The sequence below is a fragment of the Hydra vulgaris genome, chromosome 05 (assembly GCF_038396675.1).
Source record: "Hydra vulgaris chromosome 05, alternate assembly HydraT2T_AEP".
NCBI classification, from domain to species: domain Eukaryota; kingdom Metazoa; phylum Cnidaria; class Hydrozoa; order Anthoathecata; family Hydridae; genus Hydra; species Hydra vulgaris.
This window is the reverse complement of record NC_088924.1, coordinates 13,040,455-13,057,300: the sequence shown is the minus strand read 5'-3', so window position 1 is coordinate 13,057,300 and position 16,846 is coordinate 13,040,455. Positions and strand designations below refer to the sequence as shown.

Below are 16,846 nucleotides of genomic sequence, written 5' to 3'. Positions count from 1 at the left end.
TACAATCTTCATCTTTTCTCTTCCAGTAACTTCCAACTCTAATTAGTGATTGCTTGCAGCCTTGTTGGGAGCGAAGATGTTAATATATATATATATATATATATATATATATATATATATATATATATATATATATATATCATATATATATATATATATATATATATATATATATATATATATATATATATATAATATATATTATTATATATATATATATATATATATTCAGTGGAAAAATAATTTAATGCAATAAAAATCTATTCACTTTTTTGCTTCTTTAAAATGTAGCAAATTCTTCTAATATATATACATATTTTTGTTTTTTTGATGTTTTATTCATCTAGTAGATATTTGAAAATATTTAAGTTTTGAAGCTTTTAAGTTTTTTAATTAATATTGTGGATTTTTTATATCTACTATTAGGAGTTTTTGTAGGAGTAGGGTTTTTGAGAGTTATGTAACAAAAGAATTTCAAAAGTATTGAACTCATTCATTAAAATTAATTAACAAAGGCAATTTAAAAAAAAAGTGGCTCTCTCCCTGAGTGATTTTTCAAAATATTTATCAAAGTTATTAAATCGATAACAGATTTTCTGCAAGACCAAGGAGTAGCTTTAAAAAATTTCCTTAGTATGACAACTTTATTAATACTTATTAAGTGATTTAAATAAGAAAATCTTTAGTTTGTGGATAATTTTACTTACACTTCTATTGTTTATGCATTTTCCCTTATTTTCATTAGGCTGAATTTTTAAAATGCTGCAAATATTTACATTTAAATCTTTTAAAATATTTTTGATGTAAAAACTGCTTTCAAAACAGTTTAGGAGGGAGAAGGGGTTCACGTACATGTGATTGTTTGTGACAGGAGGGAAGGAGTTAAAAAATGTTTAATTAAAGTAAAAATATTACCCAAATAAGAGTTATGCAATGATGTAAGTGTTCATTTTGTAAGCAACAAAAATTCAGCGACAAAGTGCCAGAACTTTAGTAAATGCATGTAGTTTTAGCTGTTACACTTGTAATTTAAAATAAAAATGAAAATTGCAAAAGTTCTTTCGTTATTTTTTTGAATATAATAATAATTTCTTGAAATATATATATTTTATAAAGTATAAAATCTGACCAACAACAATTTGAACATCTTAGTTCCATTTTCATGCTAAATTAGTTCAGATTATGCATATAAATTCATGATTAGCATTTTACAATAATACTTTTTTTATCATGCATTAATGAGAAAAACTGTAACTTTCAGAAGCATAAAAATGACTTAAATAAATTAATTTTAGAACTATATGGTATATTTTAAATACACTTTCATGTGTTTACATCAATATTCATTTGCTAAAGTTGGCGAAAAAGATGATAAAATTTGATTACTTTTTCACTTTCCGCTGTGGAAATGCCCATATATATGTCATATTTATAGCTTACTTTTTTCAAGTTTATCTTTTATTTTTTCTCATTCATTAAGGTTTATTTTCTTATTTCAGTTTACGTTTTTTTTTAAATCTTTTTTTAGTTTAGTTTGATTTTTTCACCCATGTAAAAAAGACTTACACAGATGTAAAGGCAATCACATGCGCCTGACATTTCTGCCAAGACTTACAAATATATAGTCCAGTCTTGACAAGAAGACATCACTTTTTGAAATTTAACCTAAATGAAAATCAAGTTATTTACTGTTAACAGCTATCACAATATTGTTGTTATTTCTACATTGATGAAACACTTTTACTGAGTCACTTTACTATTTTATGTCTTCCTGGATTATCTTTCCACTTATGGTGAACCATAATTGATACACAATCAATGAAAAGTTAGTGTTTTTATTTTAAGGCAGATACTGAAGTCTGCCACTAGTTATTTTACTTGTCATATTCTAATTCCTGATTTCATTCTCTACATCTATAAACCTCATTTGTTCTTATTAGTTAATCTACTTGTTAGTTCTTGTATGGCATACTGTTTTTCATATTTGGTTCTTCTAATAAGGACCTCTCTCTTTTAAACAAGGTTCAAGAAGTTGTAAATGTTGTTAGACCTGCTCTAGTTGCTAGGCTTGATCTTCTGTCCCATCTTCATAAGCTTGTATCACCTTCTACAAATACTACCATTGTTGCTGCTTAAACAAGCTATCATCACTTGTTTCATCATTCAAAACTCAATCGAGAGTGATTTGTTATTCAAGTTGGATCATTTTACTGTATTTGTTTCTTCATACTCAAAAAAGTTTTATCTTGTTTTTTTCTGCAAACAATATACAGTTTTTAAAGTCTTACTTTTTATCTTCACGCTTTCCTGCTCTTTAGCTCTCTTGTTTTCCTACAATGCATAAATAATTTTAACAATGTTTTTTTTTTCTATTATTTACTTATTAGGGATTTAGACTTAATATTTGTTGCTGTTTTTAATAAAAAAAGGTCAAGTTGTACCAAAAACAGAGTCATTAGTGAACAACATCAACACTTGATTGGTACTCAAGAAGAAAACACAAAAAAATACAATAATTTAATATTTAAAAAAAAAAGGTGGAGTTCAAAGAATTTTTTTGCAAATCTACTTACAAATGAAATTGTGACTTTTTTTTTGATCACCAAAGAAGGATCTCAGTGGCTGGTGAACTTTAAATCAGATAAAACTAAATTTTTCAGCTAATCGTTATCGCAACAATTTAGATCTTCCTATATTTATGAATGGTAATGTACTCAATTAGTCATCTATCCTTTATATTCTAGGATTAACTCTTACTTCAGATCTTTCTTGGAAACCATATATCAAATCCATTGGACCATATATCAAATCCTTTCTTGGAAACCATATATCAAATCCATCTGCTAAGGTTACGTTTTCTTATTATGCTCACCACTTTCTTACTCTGGATTCTAATCTTCATCTCTATAAATTTCTAATCCGTCCTTGTATGAAATACTTTTGCCATATCTGGAATGGATCTCCGAATGATGCCCTTTCTCTTTTAGACAAGGTGCAAAAATGTATTTTAAACATAGTTGGACCTGCTCTTGCAGCAAACCTTCAGCCATTGTCACATTGTCATAATGTGTCATCTACTTAAACTCATTCTTGTGTTATTTGTCATTCAATTAATTCTCATCCTTTTACTGTGACTGTTCTTAAGAGATCTGAAGATTCATCTAGTTTTTTCCCTTGAAAATCAGTTCTTTGGAGTTCATCTTGTTTTCTTAATTCATGTAAAAGAAAACTTTTTACCAGCCTATATAATATATGATATATTGTATAACCTAGGTTAATAATATCTAGAAGCAAATCAAATTTGAGGTTATAATATATAAAATAATATAATTTTAATAATGATAATATATTTAAACCATCCATTTAAAGTATCCATTATAGTAATAATCATCATTTAAAATTAAAAGTGAAGTGTGAAAAAGATTACTTAGTTGTAATGTTTTATAATTATTTGTGATGTTTTATTTTCTGATTCGCATTGTAATCATTATTTAATGATTGTTAAAATATTTTAGTCGTCTCTTCAAGAGCTAATGGATACTCTTAATCAATCTCATCCACTTTTTGTTCGATGTGTTCGTTCTAATGCAAAAAAGGTAAGTATTTGTTTTGGTGTTATAATATATATATAATATATATGATGTTTTAATATATTATATAAGCTTAACTTGCAAGTCTTTTATTTTTAACTATATTGATAAGCAAAGATAACAATGACAACAACAGTGAAGATAATAATAATAATAATAATAGTAATAGTAATAATAATAATAGCAATAATAATTGCTTATCATTTATACAGTTAATTTTGTATTTAATAAATCTGAAAATCAATATGATCATAGAATAAAAACAATAGTAAATTATTTTAGGCTCCTCTTGAATTTGATGCAGAGCTTATACTGAGACAACTGAGATATACAGGAATGTTGGAGACGGTAAAGATAAGACAGGCTGGTTATTCAGTGCGCTTGCCTTTTGAGGTAATTTGTAAATTATTGTCAAAATACTGTTTATGCGATTGCTTTGTTCAAGGCTTCTTTATTATTTATAAAAGTTAGAAACTTAAAAAACAATTTACAATATTTATAGTTTGCATTAAAATGCAAGTGTAAATGTTGAATTTTTTCAATTAATCCAATCTTTATCTTCCATACGTTGCATACATTTATTTACAAGGTTAAGGCTGTTGTCCGCTTTAGCCTTGTCATCATCACAAAAGTAAACCCAAATAAAAAATGTGACATGGAATACAATAAAAACTGTTCTATTTTATCTGATATTGTATATGTTTTGAACTGCTTTGTTTTTTAACAACTTTATCAATAGTCAAAACAAATGCTAAAAAACTTTTACTCCTTTAGATAAAAAAAATATAAAAAAAGAAACTATTATATAAAAACAGATTAACAGTATACATAATGAGAACTCTTAAAATCGGAAATTCCAGATTAATGACTTTCATAAACCAACGATGTAAAAAAAAAGATTAATGACATCTTAAAACCAATGATGTAAAAAAACAAAAAAAACATCTACAATGCTATTGTACAGACATCAAAAATTCTGGTCATTGCGCAGACACCAACAATCCTGGTCATTGCACAGACAGCAACAATCCTGGTCATCACACAGACACCAACAATTCTGGTCATTGCACAGATACCAACAATCCTGGTCATGGCACAGATACCAACAATCTTGGTCATTGCACAGTCATCAAAAATTTTGGTCATTGCATAGACATCAAAAATCCTGGTCATTTAATTGAGATTGTATAGAAAATCAGACATGTTTGAGGAACTCACAAATAAAGAAGGGCTTTAATGTCTGATTGCAAAAATCAAAATAGAAATGAGTGTAACAATGGAAAGCTTTATAACTTGAATACTAAAATCAAAATATGCTGATAGTGCTTTGAAAGGAAGGTAAAGTTTATAAAGCAGGATTTTTTATTTTATTTTTAAATTAATATTTGTAGATTTTAACTTTTTTTTTCAAATTTTTGTCTGATAGTAAGTTACCCCATCATACATGAAAATATCAAACTTTCTTATTCAAAACCAATTAGATAAACTGTTCTTCATAATTTCCTAAGAATTGAGAGTTTGACAGCATCACCTTGTAAAAGGTGTAAACCAGACTGTTGGTAGTGATTGCAAGTCATAATTGTTAGACTTAACAGAATGTACAGTGTATTGGAAATTGAAGCATAACATTTGTGGTTAGCAAACATTGACTTTGTGTGCTCGCAACTTCTTATATTTAAAAATGTTATTAAAGTAATCAGTACTTTAATAACATTTAATTTAAAAAGTTATAAAGTACTGTTAATTGTATTTTATAGTAAGTGGTAAAATTTTCAAAAAATATATAACCTTTTTTTTTTCAACCTTTAACAAAAGAAAAAGTTTATAGTTCATACATTTTAAAATTTATTCATGGACTATTAGATTCACTAATGAATTATAAATATAAGTTTAGAAATTGTAGAAATTCAGAAACAAAATTAAAGTTAAAAATTATTGATAAATATGTGCATAATTAATTTACTTTATACTTTAAAAGATATTCAGCATTTTAATTACAAGACAACTACTGTTGTGTGGCGTTGTTCACTTTACACATAAAATTTTAAAACAGTTTGGTTTTAATGCTGTTTGCATAAAATTGAAAAACAGACTTCAAAATTCTACTGGTCTAGTTCAGCTTGTTCATTTTTTAAAGTCATATAAAACTGAGCCAATACTGTGTATTGGTTAAGTTTTATTTCATGTTAGAATATATGGAGCTAAAATCTAATTTACGAAGAGCACACAGGAGAAAACAGCAGTTTTATTTAGTATATTTTAAGAATAACTTGATCGATCATTTATAAAAGTCTTCATAAAACAAAGAAATCTAAAAATCAAGAAAAATAAGTTTGATTAATTTATTTAAAGTAGTATTTATATAAAATAGATTTTTCATAATTTTTATTTAAAATTTCATTTTTTGCTTTTTATAAAGATTTTTATAAATGATTAATACTTTCTCAAAACTTTTAAAATGTGAATATACCGTTTTTTCTCCATGTGGACATATAAACGCTTAGTTTTTAAAACTGCTTTTTTTATATGTACTATCAGGGTTTTATGTAATATCAGGGTTTCCACTATGCTGGAAAAACTGAGGAAAATGCATAGGGTTGTTTTTAAAAACATGATGGAAAAACTGGAAAATGCGTTTTTTGTGCATCATTAAATCAATAATGCACAAAAAATACATTTTCCAGTTTTTCTATCATGCTCCAGCATGTTTTTTAAAAACAGTCCTTTCTAGTTCTTTCAGTTTTTCCAGCAGAGTGGGCGCCCTGTATATTAGTATATTTTTCATATTTTTTTCTAATATGTATCAGTTAATATCTAATATATATTATGATTTTTTTTTCCATTTTTATATTTATGTAACAGTATGTGATTTGTAATGTTACAGTTTCAGAAGTAGACTTTATTAAACTAATGGCGTGGGGATAAATTTGTTCTGTAAAATATATTTTCTAATAAAAATTTGTTCTGTAAAATATGTTTTCTATTTAAATTGTGTAATATATTAGTAACAAGTATTTGATGTATTTTTATAACTTTGGTATTGTCTTAATTTAATATTCCATTTTATATCAGGACTTTGTTAAGCAGTTCAAGGTTTTGTTTCCTGCTAACATTAGTACTTCATCTAGTAGTGGCGAGTTAACACTTCTTCTTGTAAAACTTGGTTTGAATCCTGGAGACTTTCAAATTGGAGCTACTAAAGTATAGTTTTTCAAATTAGTTTTTCTACTGCAAAGTTTTGCAAAGATTCATTAACATTTGTTTTATTTGTTTCAGGTTTTTATGCGTGAAAATCAGTACCAGCTGATGAGGTTTTTACTTCAAAAGAAATGCGATGACAGTGCCACAAAAATTCAAAAGTGGTACTTGGCATGTTATCAGCGAAGACTCTTCTTACAAATGGTTAAAGCTGTTATAGAGATTCAAGTAAGCGATTTGTAGTTTATTAAGATATTATATATTAAAAAGACATTATATAATAAAATATTATATGTTTAAATTTTATATACTATATATTTTTTGTTAAAAAAAAGAATAATATTTATTGAAAAAAAAGTAATACTTATTGAAAAAACTATTCAAGCCAGATTCATTAAAGAGTCTGTATAGAACAGAAAAATATCAGGATTAACAGGTTTTTAATATGCTCACCTTAGATAAACCATTTTTGTTCCGTTTAATAATTTTTATAAGGAACCACTTATACAAACTAAGGTCAACATGAAACACAACTGATGATCTTTTAAATATGAATTTTTTTAGAAAATATGGAGGGGTTATCAGGGCAGAAAATTTTACAATGAATACAAATTACGCAACATGGCAGCTTTACATATTGTTGAATTTTGGAGATATCACAAAATTAAAAGGCAAACTGGAACTTATTTTATGCAGTATAAAAAAGCAGTCGTTATTATACAAAGTGCTTGGAGAGGATATTCAGCTAGGAAAAAGTAGATTATTTTTATAGTGCTGTGATGTGTCTTGCATAACTAGTAAATAATTTATATTAGAAATGGCATATATGTGAGGTTTATATTAAAAATGGCATATATATGAGGTTTATAAATTTAATTTTTTATTTAATTCTATTTATAAATGTTGCCTAATATCTTTATTTCTCTTTTTCTTTATTCACTGTTTTTAAATGAAATTTTGGCAGTTTAGCTTAGGCTGTTAGTTTAACTTGTATTGGTTTTTCTATTATATATTGACTTTGTTTTCATTATTAGTATTGTAATTCCTTTATTTTGAACTATTTTTATTATCGACTTTATTGCCTTTATAGTATTGTAATTCCTTTATTTTTTATTAGAATGAAAATTCTAAAACTAGAAGATAAAGAACACCGTGAAATTGTGTAAGTTAAACTTTTTTTTTGTTTTGGTTAGCTATATAGACTATATAGAAAATTATAAAAGCTAATGCTTATAGAAAATTATAGTAAAAAAAATATTAAAAGTTTTTTTTCAGTTTTTCAGGTTGGTGACAAAAAAAAATATACCTTTAACACTGTAAAAATAAAATTCTCTGTAAAGAGAATTTTATTTTGTTGATTGCCTTGAAAAATTTTTTTAACAAGATCCAAAATCTTTAACCTTCATTTTTCATCTCCATAACCTTTTTTTAATCTCCATAACTAACTTTTTTTTAATCCAAATTCTACATAACTAACTTATTAACTTCACTAATATCTTTTTTTTTACAGCAACCTTTTTGTTTCATCGCCAAAACAACCACCACTTGAAGCAGTTACACAAGAAACAGTTACAAAAGAACCAGTTTTACATAAAAACTCTGACGGTGTGCCCTATTCTTCACATAGGAGTAGACAACAGTATGTAACTAAATCACATAGGAGTAGATTACAGTATTTAACTAAATTGCATATGAATAGGTTACAGTATTGAACTAAATCACATAGGAGTAGATTGCATAATGTAACTAAACCACACAGGAAAAGATTTCAGTATGTTGCAAAATCACATATGGGTAGATTACATTATTCAGCTAAATTAATAGATCAGTTAGGGATAGATTACAGTATACAACTAAAATAAAGCAGCATAGTTAATAAACTTTCTTTTATTTAACTAAAAAAATAATTAGCCTAATGTAATAAATATTATCCTCTGAAGATTTGTTGTAAATATTATCCTCTGAAGATTTAAATTTTTTTATAAATTAAAAAGTTTATTATTTTTTTGCAAATTTAACAGTTTTTCAAATCAAACTGTGGATAATTGTTAGAGAATATCTAACAATAATAACAATAAAAAAGTTTTAAAATATATAACAATATAAAAGTTTTAAAATAGTTAAAAACAATAGTAAGAATACAGAAATTTATTTTTGATTTTATTGTTGCTTTTAAAAATTTTTTTCTGACTTGTATATTTAACAAACTTAGGGTGATTTTATAAGGTATTGTGTAAATATCTACTAATATTTTTATAAATTACTTTATATAAATAAATTGTAAATATTATCTTTACTTCATCAAATAGGGCTTGCATTTTCTTTGATAAAGGTGTTCATTAAAATCTGTTATTTATTATTTATTAGTTTTTTTCATCTATTAGTTACCATTTTTGAATTGCTTAAACATCTAAATGTTTACAAATTTTGGCCTTATCCCTCAAATTGAGGACCAAAAAAAAGACAATATGTCCAGTAAACTAGAGACACTCAGGGTTCATTTGGCATAAAAATTTGATAGAAAATTTAGACAGTCTATGCAACACTTTCAACATATCGGTTAAATAAAATGATGGGTAAATACCTATTTTTCATTCATAAATAGATATAATTGATAATCCAATGATATAAATGTGGTTTTTTATAGATTTTAAATGTTCTAAAATAAAATTATTTTGGGGGTTTTTGTTCAAAGTGTTTTGTTCCTATTTAAGGCTCAAACATACCAACTAGAAAGCAAAATATTTATACACCATTTTTATTACAGTTTTCATCAAAATGTTTAAAAGAGCATCACAACTTTTAAAACATAATAAGGATATAGAGCATTTAAAGTACTTTCAGTAAAAAAAGGAATGAAACTTTTCATTTGGCTGATTTATGGGGCTTTAAAGCGAGGCAGTTAGAGGAACCATTTTTACTATTTTTAAAGAATTTTTTCCTAATTCTTTCAGTCTATAATAATTTTTGTATCTGTAATTGTATTTCTTGCCTAATAAAGTTATACAAAAATAAGGGAAAATAAAAACTTGTGTTTATTTTTTTTTTTTTTAAATCTTTACTTTCCGACAAGGCTGCAACAACTACTATTAGAGTTGGAAGTTACTAGAAGAAAAAAGATAAAGTTTTTAAAGCAAGATAATGATAACAGGCAATTTGAAAAATTGCAACTTATATGAATCAGGAAAACAAGATGAAGTAAGTGAATTCCAAAGAACTGATGTTGGAGGAAAAAAAGTAGAAGAATAAGAATTTTTAGAGCACTTAAGAACAGTCACATTATGACAACATTATGACAGTGTAACAATGGATAAAGGTTTGCTGTAAGAGCAGGTCCTGCTATATTTAGAATAAGTTTTTGCATCTGGTTTAAAATAGAAAGGGTATCATTTAAAGATCCAGATTGCTCTCCAGAATTTTTTAAAATAGGGATAACAGATGCTGCTTTCCAGCATGCAGGAAAACAAGAATCTGATAAGCACTTGTAAAATAGTTTAGAAAGTATTGACAACAGCTCCAGAGAACACTTCTGCAAGAATATAACAGCTATGTTGTCCAAACCACAAGCTTTAGAAGAGTCGAAGCAGGAAATCACTTTAGATACAAAAGCTGGAGTGATACAAATGTCAAGCAATCGATCAACTTGTTTGTCGGCTATATCAAGTTGAACACAACTAGTGGAATCAAGAGATGATATCAATGAAAAGTTCTTAGCAAATGATTCAGCTTTGTCTTTAGATGAGGTGACAAAATCTGAATCATACAAGAGAGGTGAAATAACAGATTTTTCCATATTATTGATACTGTTAAAGATTCTCCAGAAGTCACGAGAGCCTCATTTTTGAGAAGAAATACGAGATTTCATGACCTAAGAATTAGTTAGACAAAACCTTTTACAATGGTTTCTAGTAGTAGTAAACAGATGTCTGTTTTCTGGAAAATGTTTTGCTGATAGTCATGGAAGTAATGGTTTAGATTGGAAATTGCAGCAGCACAATGTGAGGAAAACCATAGAGAAAAGTGAGGCTTGACTTGTTGAGAGGGAATAAAAAATTCCATGCCAGCCTGAATCCAAGAAGTTATGTTAGAAGCACATTTGTCAGCAGGAAGACAAAAGAAATCTATCCGAGGGGCATTACAAAGAAAATTACAGAAAGAGTTCCAGTCAGCTTTAAGGTAGTTGTAAGAGGTACGATGATAGGGGGATTCTGATGATGAAGAAGAATGAGATAATAGTTTTATAGAGATCAAACTGTGATCAGAACTATCTAAGGGTGAATGTGGAGAAACTGAGCACTGACTAGGATCAGAAACAAGACATAAGTCGAGTAGAGAAAGTAAATGATTCGGATTGTCGGAAAAGCAAGTTGGAAAGTTGACTATTTGTGTTAGGGATTGAGAAAGGCAAAAGTTTTGGGTCTTAACACCTTCAGAGTAACTGACACTAGAGCCAAGCCATTCAGTATGATGAGCACTAAAATCGCCAACAACAAAGATATTGGTTGAGGGATAAAGAGAGAGGATTAAATTACATAAAAACAGTGCAGTCTTGAGATGAAGGAGAGTGATATAAAACAAAGAGATAGGTGACAGTGAAGTGGTGCTAAATGAAAGTACATAAAAGAATAGTCAGTGGATTCAAATCTAGTTTCCTGACAAATGGGTGAATTCTTACAAATGTAAATGCCCAGGCCATGCATGTGACTATTGGAGTCAAGACAAATTAAATGAAGATAACCATTAACACTAAGCTCATAAGATGAGACAACTGAACTCAAATTAGTCTCATAAAGAGCAAGAAAGTTTGGTAAACTTTGCAAGAGATGATAATCAACAGGCGAAAAGTTACTTCATGACCACGAATAAGACCACGAATATTAGTGAATGATAGATTTAGAGAACTTGGTTATGATGATGATTTTTTGTGTTTTATAGTTTTTGATACTTTAGTCATTTTTTAAATTTGTTAAAGAGCTTGACTCAAAGTAAAGATAGCACTCAAAGTACAGATAGTACACTATCTCATAGTCCAAGTAATTGCCTCATTACTATTAATAAATATTAACAAAGGGCTCTTAATGTGGCCTCGACAATGTACACCAAAAGTATGAGCACAGACACCATCCATGCGCAACATAGCTTTGTTAGTACTCTGATATTTTACAGCTGAATAACCTAACCTGACATGTTGCTTACTGCTTTGCCTTTTCATGTAACAGATTTGCTTATTGATAATATAAATTTGAGTCATAGTAATGAAAGTATCATTAAAAGTTTTTTTTTTCTTCTGATCATAGGCTCTTCTAAGAATACATGAGAAATTCTCTCTTGACTAATTTCCTTACAACAAAAAAAGTTTTTAATTGTTTGGAACAAGACAAAAAATATAATTAAATTTTCACATAAAATATTCTTTATTTAGAAATGCGCAGAAATTTGAACTAAAGATGTTTTTTTTTTTTCAACCTTCAATCTAAAGGTGCCATCTGTTATAGTCAAATTTTTTAGTTGAAGTTATCCAAATTTCTTTTGTATATGATTGCTCACTATAATGACCAAGCCTAGTGTTGTAAATTTGATGAACTCTCTGATGTGGTGAAAAACAATGTGAATTTTCATAGTCACTGTGGCCGGCAGTGTCATGTAGCATTCTTGAAATGCATTGATGTAAACCTCAAAATCTATGGGCAGATTGTTTCTGAAGCAAGAATGAACAACACTTCAAAATTGTTTGAAAACCATGACAAAATTTATGGCAGGAACAATTTGATATTTAGTTACAAGCTCACTCAAAAGATCTGTATTGTTGAGAAATATTATGCAGTCATTTCCAGTATACTCTCCACTGTAGTAGAGTTAAATATTCAAATATAACTTTGAAGGCAATTCACTAGCTCCTTCCCAGATTCTCTGAAGACTTTTGTAAAAATGATTCACCACCTCAAGGAAGAGGTGAAGTTCCATCAGAGGAATAAGTTCCAAGACAGCTTTGGAAACATCCATCTGCTTAGATGAGAGGCATGCGAATCACATTCGGTACTTCTTTGCCTGCAATTTGCTTCCTCTTGATGGTGAATTGTAGAGCTGGAATCGAGTTCTGATTGATTCGATTGTTTTCTTTTTTCTTTTGACTGCAAGTTGTCTCTGGTGATGTCACACTAGCAGGTTGGCTCAGGATGTTAGCAGCTTTTAAGTCACACACAATGAAGAATAGTGTGCTGACAATCCCCAAAAAAGCAAAAATTGATTTGGAGGATCTCAGAGTTTTCTGGAAGTTTTTATGCTATGGCCACTATAAGTTTCTGCTTAACACCAGAATCCAGTGATGTGGAACCAGTGAGGGTTGTCATTTTTTGAGATGCAGTCTCTGTGTGGGATCTCTTGGTGTCAATGATGCTCAAGCTGAACTTCTTTTGGAAACTCCTCTTTCTTCAGACACCATGGCTGCAAACTTAGACAGACTGATGCAATGAATAAATTTAGTTGTGTGGTTGTCTTTTTTTGAAGCACCATTAGTAGTTGATGTAGTGAAGAAAGACTTCACTACATCAACTTTGTTCCTTTTAACCTTGACCATGTTGGTTGTTGAGAGCATAGGGTTCTTTTCTGAGTTTTGGCAAAAAGGTCTAGGTGAGGAGCATTGGTCTTCCACCCTGCATTCTGATCAGTCTTTTAATTCCTTTAGGCAAGGCTACTTTTTGCTCAATGACAGTTTTTCTCTCACTTTAGAGTCAGTCTGCACATCTTTTTCAAATTTTCAAGTTTTGTACCTTTAGTGCACTAGTGAGGTAACCCCTTTTTGAGCTTTGTCAAGCAAAGAGAGCACAGCTTTTGATATGTCTGGAAAATACTCTGTGGACTGCTGCTTTATACATGTGATGCAACAGGGAGTTTGTTTGTGCTTTGATCTGCCAACTTGACAAATGAAGCATGAACAGTCAACTTTCTTGTGAACTTGATGCCTTGAAAGTTGTACAGTCTGGGGAGCTCACTGCTGATTAGACCACTGTCTAGATTTTGCAAGCTTGTTCTGCAAGATTTGCAAGTTCCTGGTAGAACTTTAGGTTCAGTGAAGTCAACCACTTGTTTAAGTAGGTTCTTGATTCTCTCCTTTATGAAATCTGTACCTTATCTGTCACATTTTTTCATGCAAAGAAAGCAAACAGTTTTTCTGCAGTCTTCATGAGTTTTAGGAAGTTGGACATTTATGACTTTATTAAGCAAAAAATACAATTACAGGCACAAAAATCATTATAGGCTGAAAAAATTAAGAAAAATTTTGAATCGCTTTGAAGCCCCATAAATCAGCCAAATGAAAAGATAATTGCTTCATTTCTTTTTCTACCAAAAGCCCTTTGAATACTTTATGTTCTTATACTGTTATAAAAGTTGAGATGTTCTTTGTAACATTTTGATGGAAAATAACAGTGCCAAAAATGGTGTATAAAGTTTTGGTTTTGAGTTGGTTTGTTTGAGCCTCAAATAGGAACAAAACATTTTAAACAAAAATGCCAAAAACAGTTCTTTCAGATCATTTAACTTAAAACTTAGTTTTCTCTCTGAGATAATGCAACCAGATTTTAATTTTTTAACCCTGAATGTCTCTAGTTAACTGGATGTATTGCCGTTTTTTTGGTCCTCAATTCCAGGGTTATGGCTGTGATTTGTCATTAATAATAGCTTTTCTTAGTTCATAATTAATAATATTTCTAATAATTGTATACTTTCTACAAGCATAATGATCTCATACATTGACTGTATAATCAATTGATTTGATCTTATTATTTGAAAGATTGATTTACTGATTTTATTTTAGTTATGCCAAAAAATATTTATAGTTCTCGTTAAACTGAAAGGAAAAGCTCATTTTTTACATTAACTAAATTTACATTAACTAATAATAAATGACTTAAGCATGTTACCCAGTATTGCCATTATACAATTAATTGACATGTTTCATTAAATTTATCATTTTTAAAACTCAATTAAAAATAATCTTTAGCAAATTTTGTCATACGAAAATTTGTCACAACTTGAAAAGTAAATTTATTAATGTATTACTTTTAAGTGTAAGAAATAATAGTTTTTACTGACTACAAAAGCTAGAAATAATCTTGTAGAATTGATGTAGGTAATATATCCGACCTTTATATAGATAGAGGCAATCCATTAGACCTTCATATAGATAGAGGCAATACATCAGACCTTCATATAGGTAGAGGCAAAGTATCAGACTTTTATATAGATTTTTAGTATTAATTTGCTTTAAGCTGGAGTAGATAGTTTATAAGAAAATAAGAGTTAACTTGAAAATAAAAAAATTTAAAGTTTTATAGCATTCTTATTTGAAAAATTAACATAAATAAATCGCTTTATAAACGCTATTTTTTGTAGAATTACAAGGAAATGCATCATTAAAAATAAGTAAATGTAAACAAAATTTTAACTTTCCAGCAGTTTATTTTATTTTTTCTGCATTAAGTTTATTTATCTGCAATAAGTTTGAGTTTTCAAGCTAAAAAGATGAATGTTTTTTTTTTCTAACTTAAAAACAAAACTATTTAAAAAATCTAAACCCAAATAAGTTGCAACACTTAAAACCATGTTTTTTTTATAAAAGTTTTTATTTACATAGGTTCATCTAATTATATGGCTTTAATGTAAAAACTACCCATTTTTACAGGACCCAAACATGTCTAAAAAAATATAGAAATTAAAAAATAAATTATTTACTTTTCATTATATATGAAAATACGCAGGAAAATGCTTTAAATTCATTTATTATAATTCATTCATGTTTATGTTTTATAATAAAATATATGTAAAAAAATTAAAATTAAAATAAGATAGAATCTGACTTGCAACTTTCAAATTTTGCACATAGTAGTTTTATGGTCTAATAAAGGTATTCCCTCTTGAAACAATTGATTTTCTTAAAAAAAGTTAAAAAATGGCTGGTATCTAATATAGATAGAGGCAATACATCAGACCTTTATATAGATAGTGGCATTCTTAATAATATAATAATTTATAAGTATTGTTATAGCATAATATATAATATTTTATATATTAGAGTAACAACTCAAGTTTTTTAACAAGTCTTTCAAAAAAAAAGTTCACTTTATTTTTGTTTCTTTACATTATATAATCCTGAAACTATTTTTTACTTATCTTTACATTTTGTTTTGATGTTTTACATTATGTTAATCAATGTAATAATTTTTATTTTTAATATTAGCAAAATTTATTTCTCTACAGTTAAGATTTTACTTTTTTGTACTTATTTTTAGAGAAAAATCAGAAAACCTGCTCAAAGAAGCTTTTAAAGATACCATCTTTAATGATCAAACTACAAATGATTCTGATGACCAAGAAAAGTATGACACAAACACTCCAGAAATCATTTTTGAACCTAATCACATAGGACATTTTGATTCTGTTAACAAACCAGAAATAATTCAACACTTGCAAACTTCTAAAACAAAATCAACTCCTGTAAAGATGAGACATGATAATAAGCTGCGAGTTGATGATTTACACGATCATAACTTTAAGCAGAAGATTTTGCGGCGTTTATCATTTTCAGCTAAAGACAAACTTAAAGTAACTCCTAAGATTGTAAAAGAGGATGGTGATAATGATTTTGAAATTATAACAGTTCCTGTACTTGACTTATTAGAGCATACAAAAAAAGGAACTTCTCCTAATACTCCAAAAACAACTTTTGGTGTGTTCTTGAGTAATCTTCAACGTAGGGGATCAAAGCGAGATTCTTTAGCTAAAGGTATAATTTAAGGCTTGATGACTAATATATAGAGAATAAGTAAATATATAAAGAATAATATATCTACTTATCTTTAACTAATATTACCATTATCTTTTACTTATTCGACATACTTTAAACCACTTCCAAATAACTTATTTATGCCCTGCTTCTTCATACCATACCTACTGCTTTGTACTTTGTACATACCACATATATTTGTAATTCATCTACTTTTTAGGTTTACCTAATACATTTTTTATTAGTTAATTTACTACTTTCAGTTACATTTCGG

General features: G+C 28.0%; 1 protein-coding gene across 2 annotated transcripts in view; it reads left to right on the top strand.

Annotated features, from left to right (window-relative positions):
- The window catches only part of LOC136071870 (unconventional myosin-IXa-like), a 77,379-nt gene that overhangs the window by 25,872 nt on the left and 34,661 nt on the right, over nt 1-16,846 (top strand). Inside the window, exons 20-27 of one of the 2 annotated variants that reach the window (XM_065797414.1) lie at nt 3,516-3,596; nt 3,873-3,983; nt 6,663-6,791; nt 6,867-7,016; nt 7,353-7,543; nt 7,906-7,950; nt 8,299-8,427; nt 16,079-16,572. In XM_065797414.1, coding sequence (XP_065653486.1) covers nt 3,516-3,596; nt 3,873-3,983; nt 6,663-6,791; nt 6,867-7,016; nt 7,353-7,543; nt 7,906-7,950; nt 8,299-8,427; nt 16,079-16,572 — 1,330 coding nt within the window. The remainder of the gene's footprint in view (nt 1-3,515; nt 3,597-3,872; nt 3,984-6,662; nt 6,792-6,866; nt 7,017-7,352; nt 7,544-7,905; nt 7,951-8,298; nt 8,428-16,078; nt 16,573-16,846) is intronic. The other variant, XM_065797415.1, reaches the window with a different exon arrangement.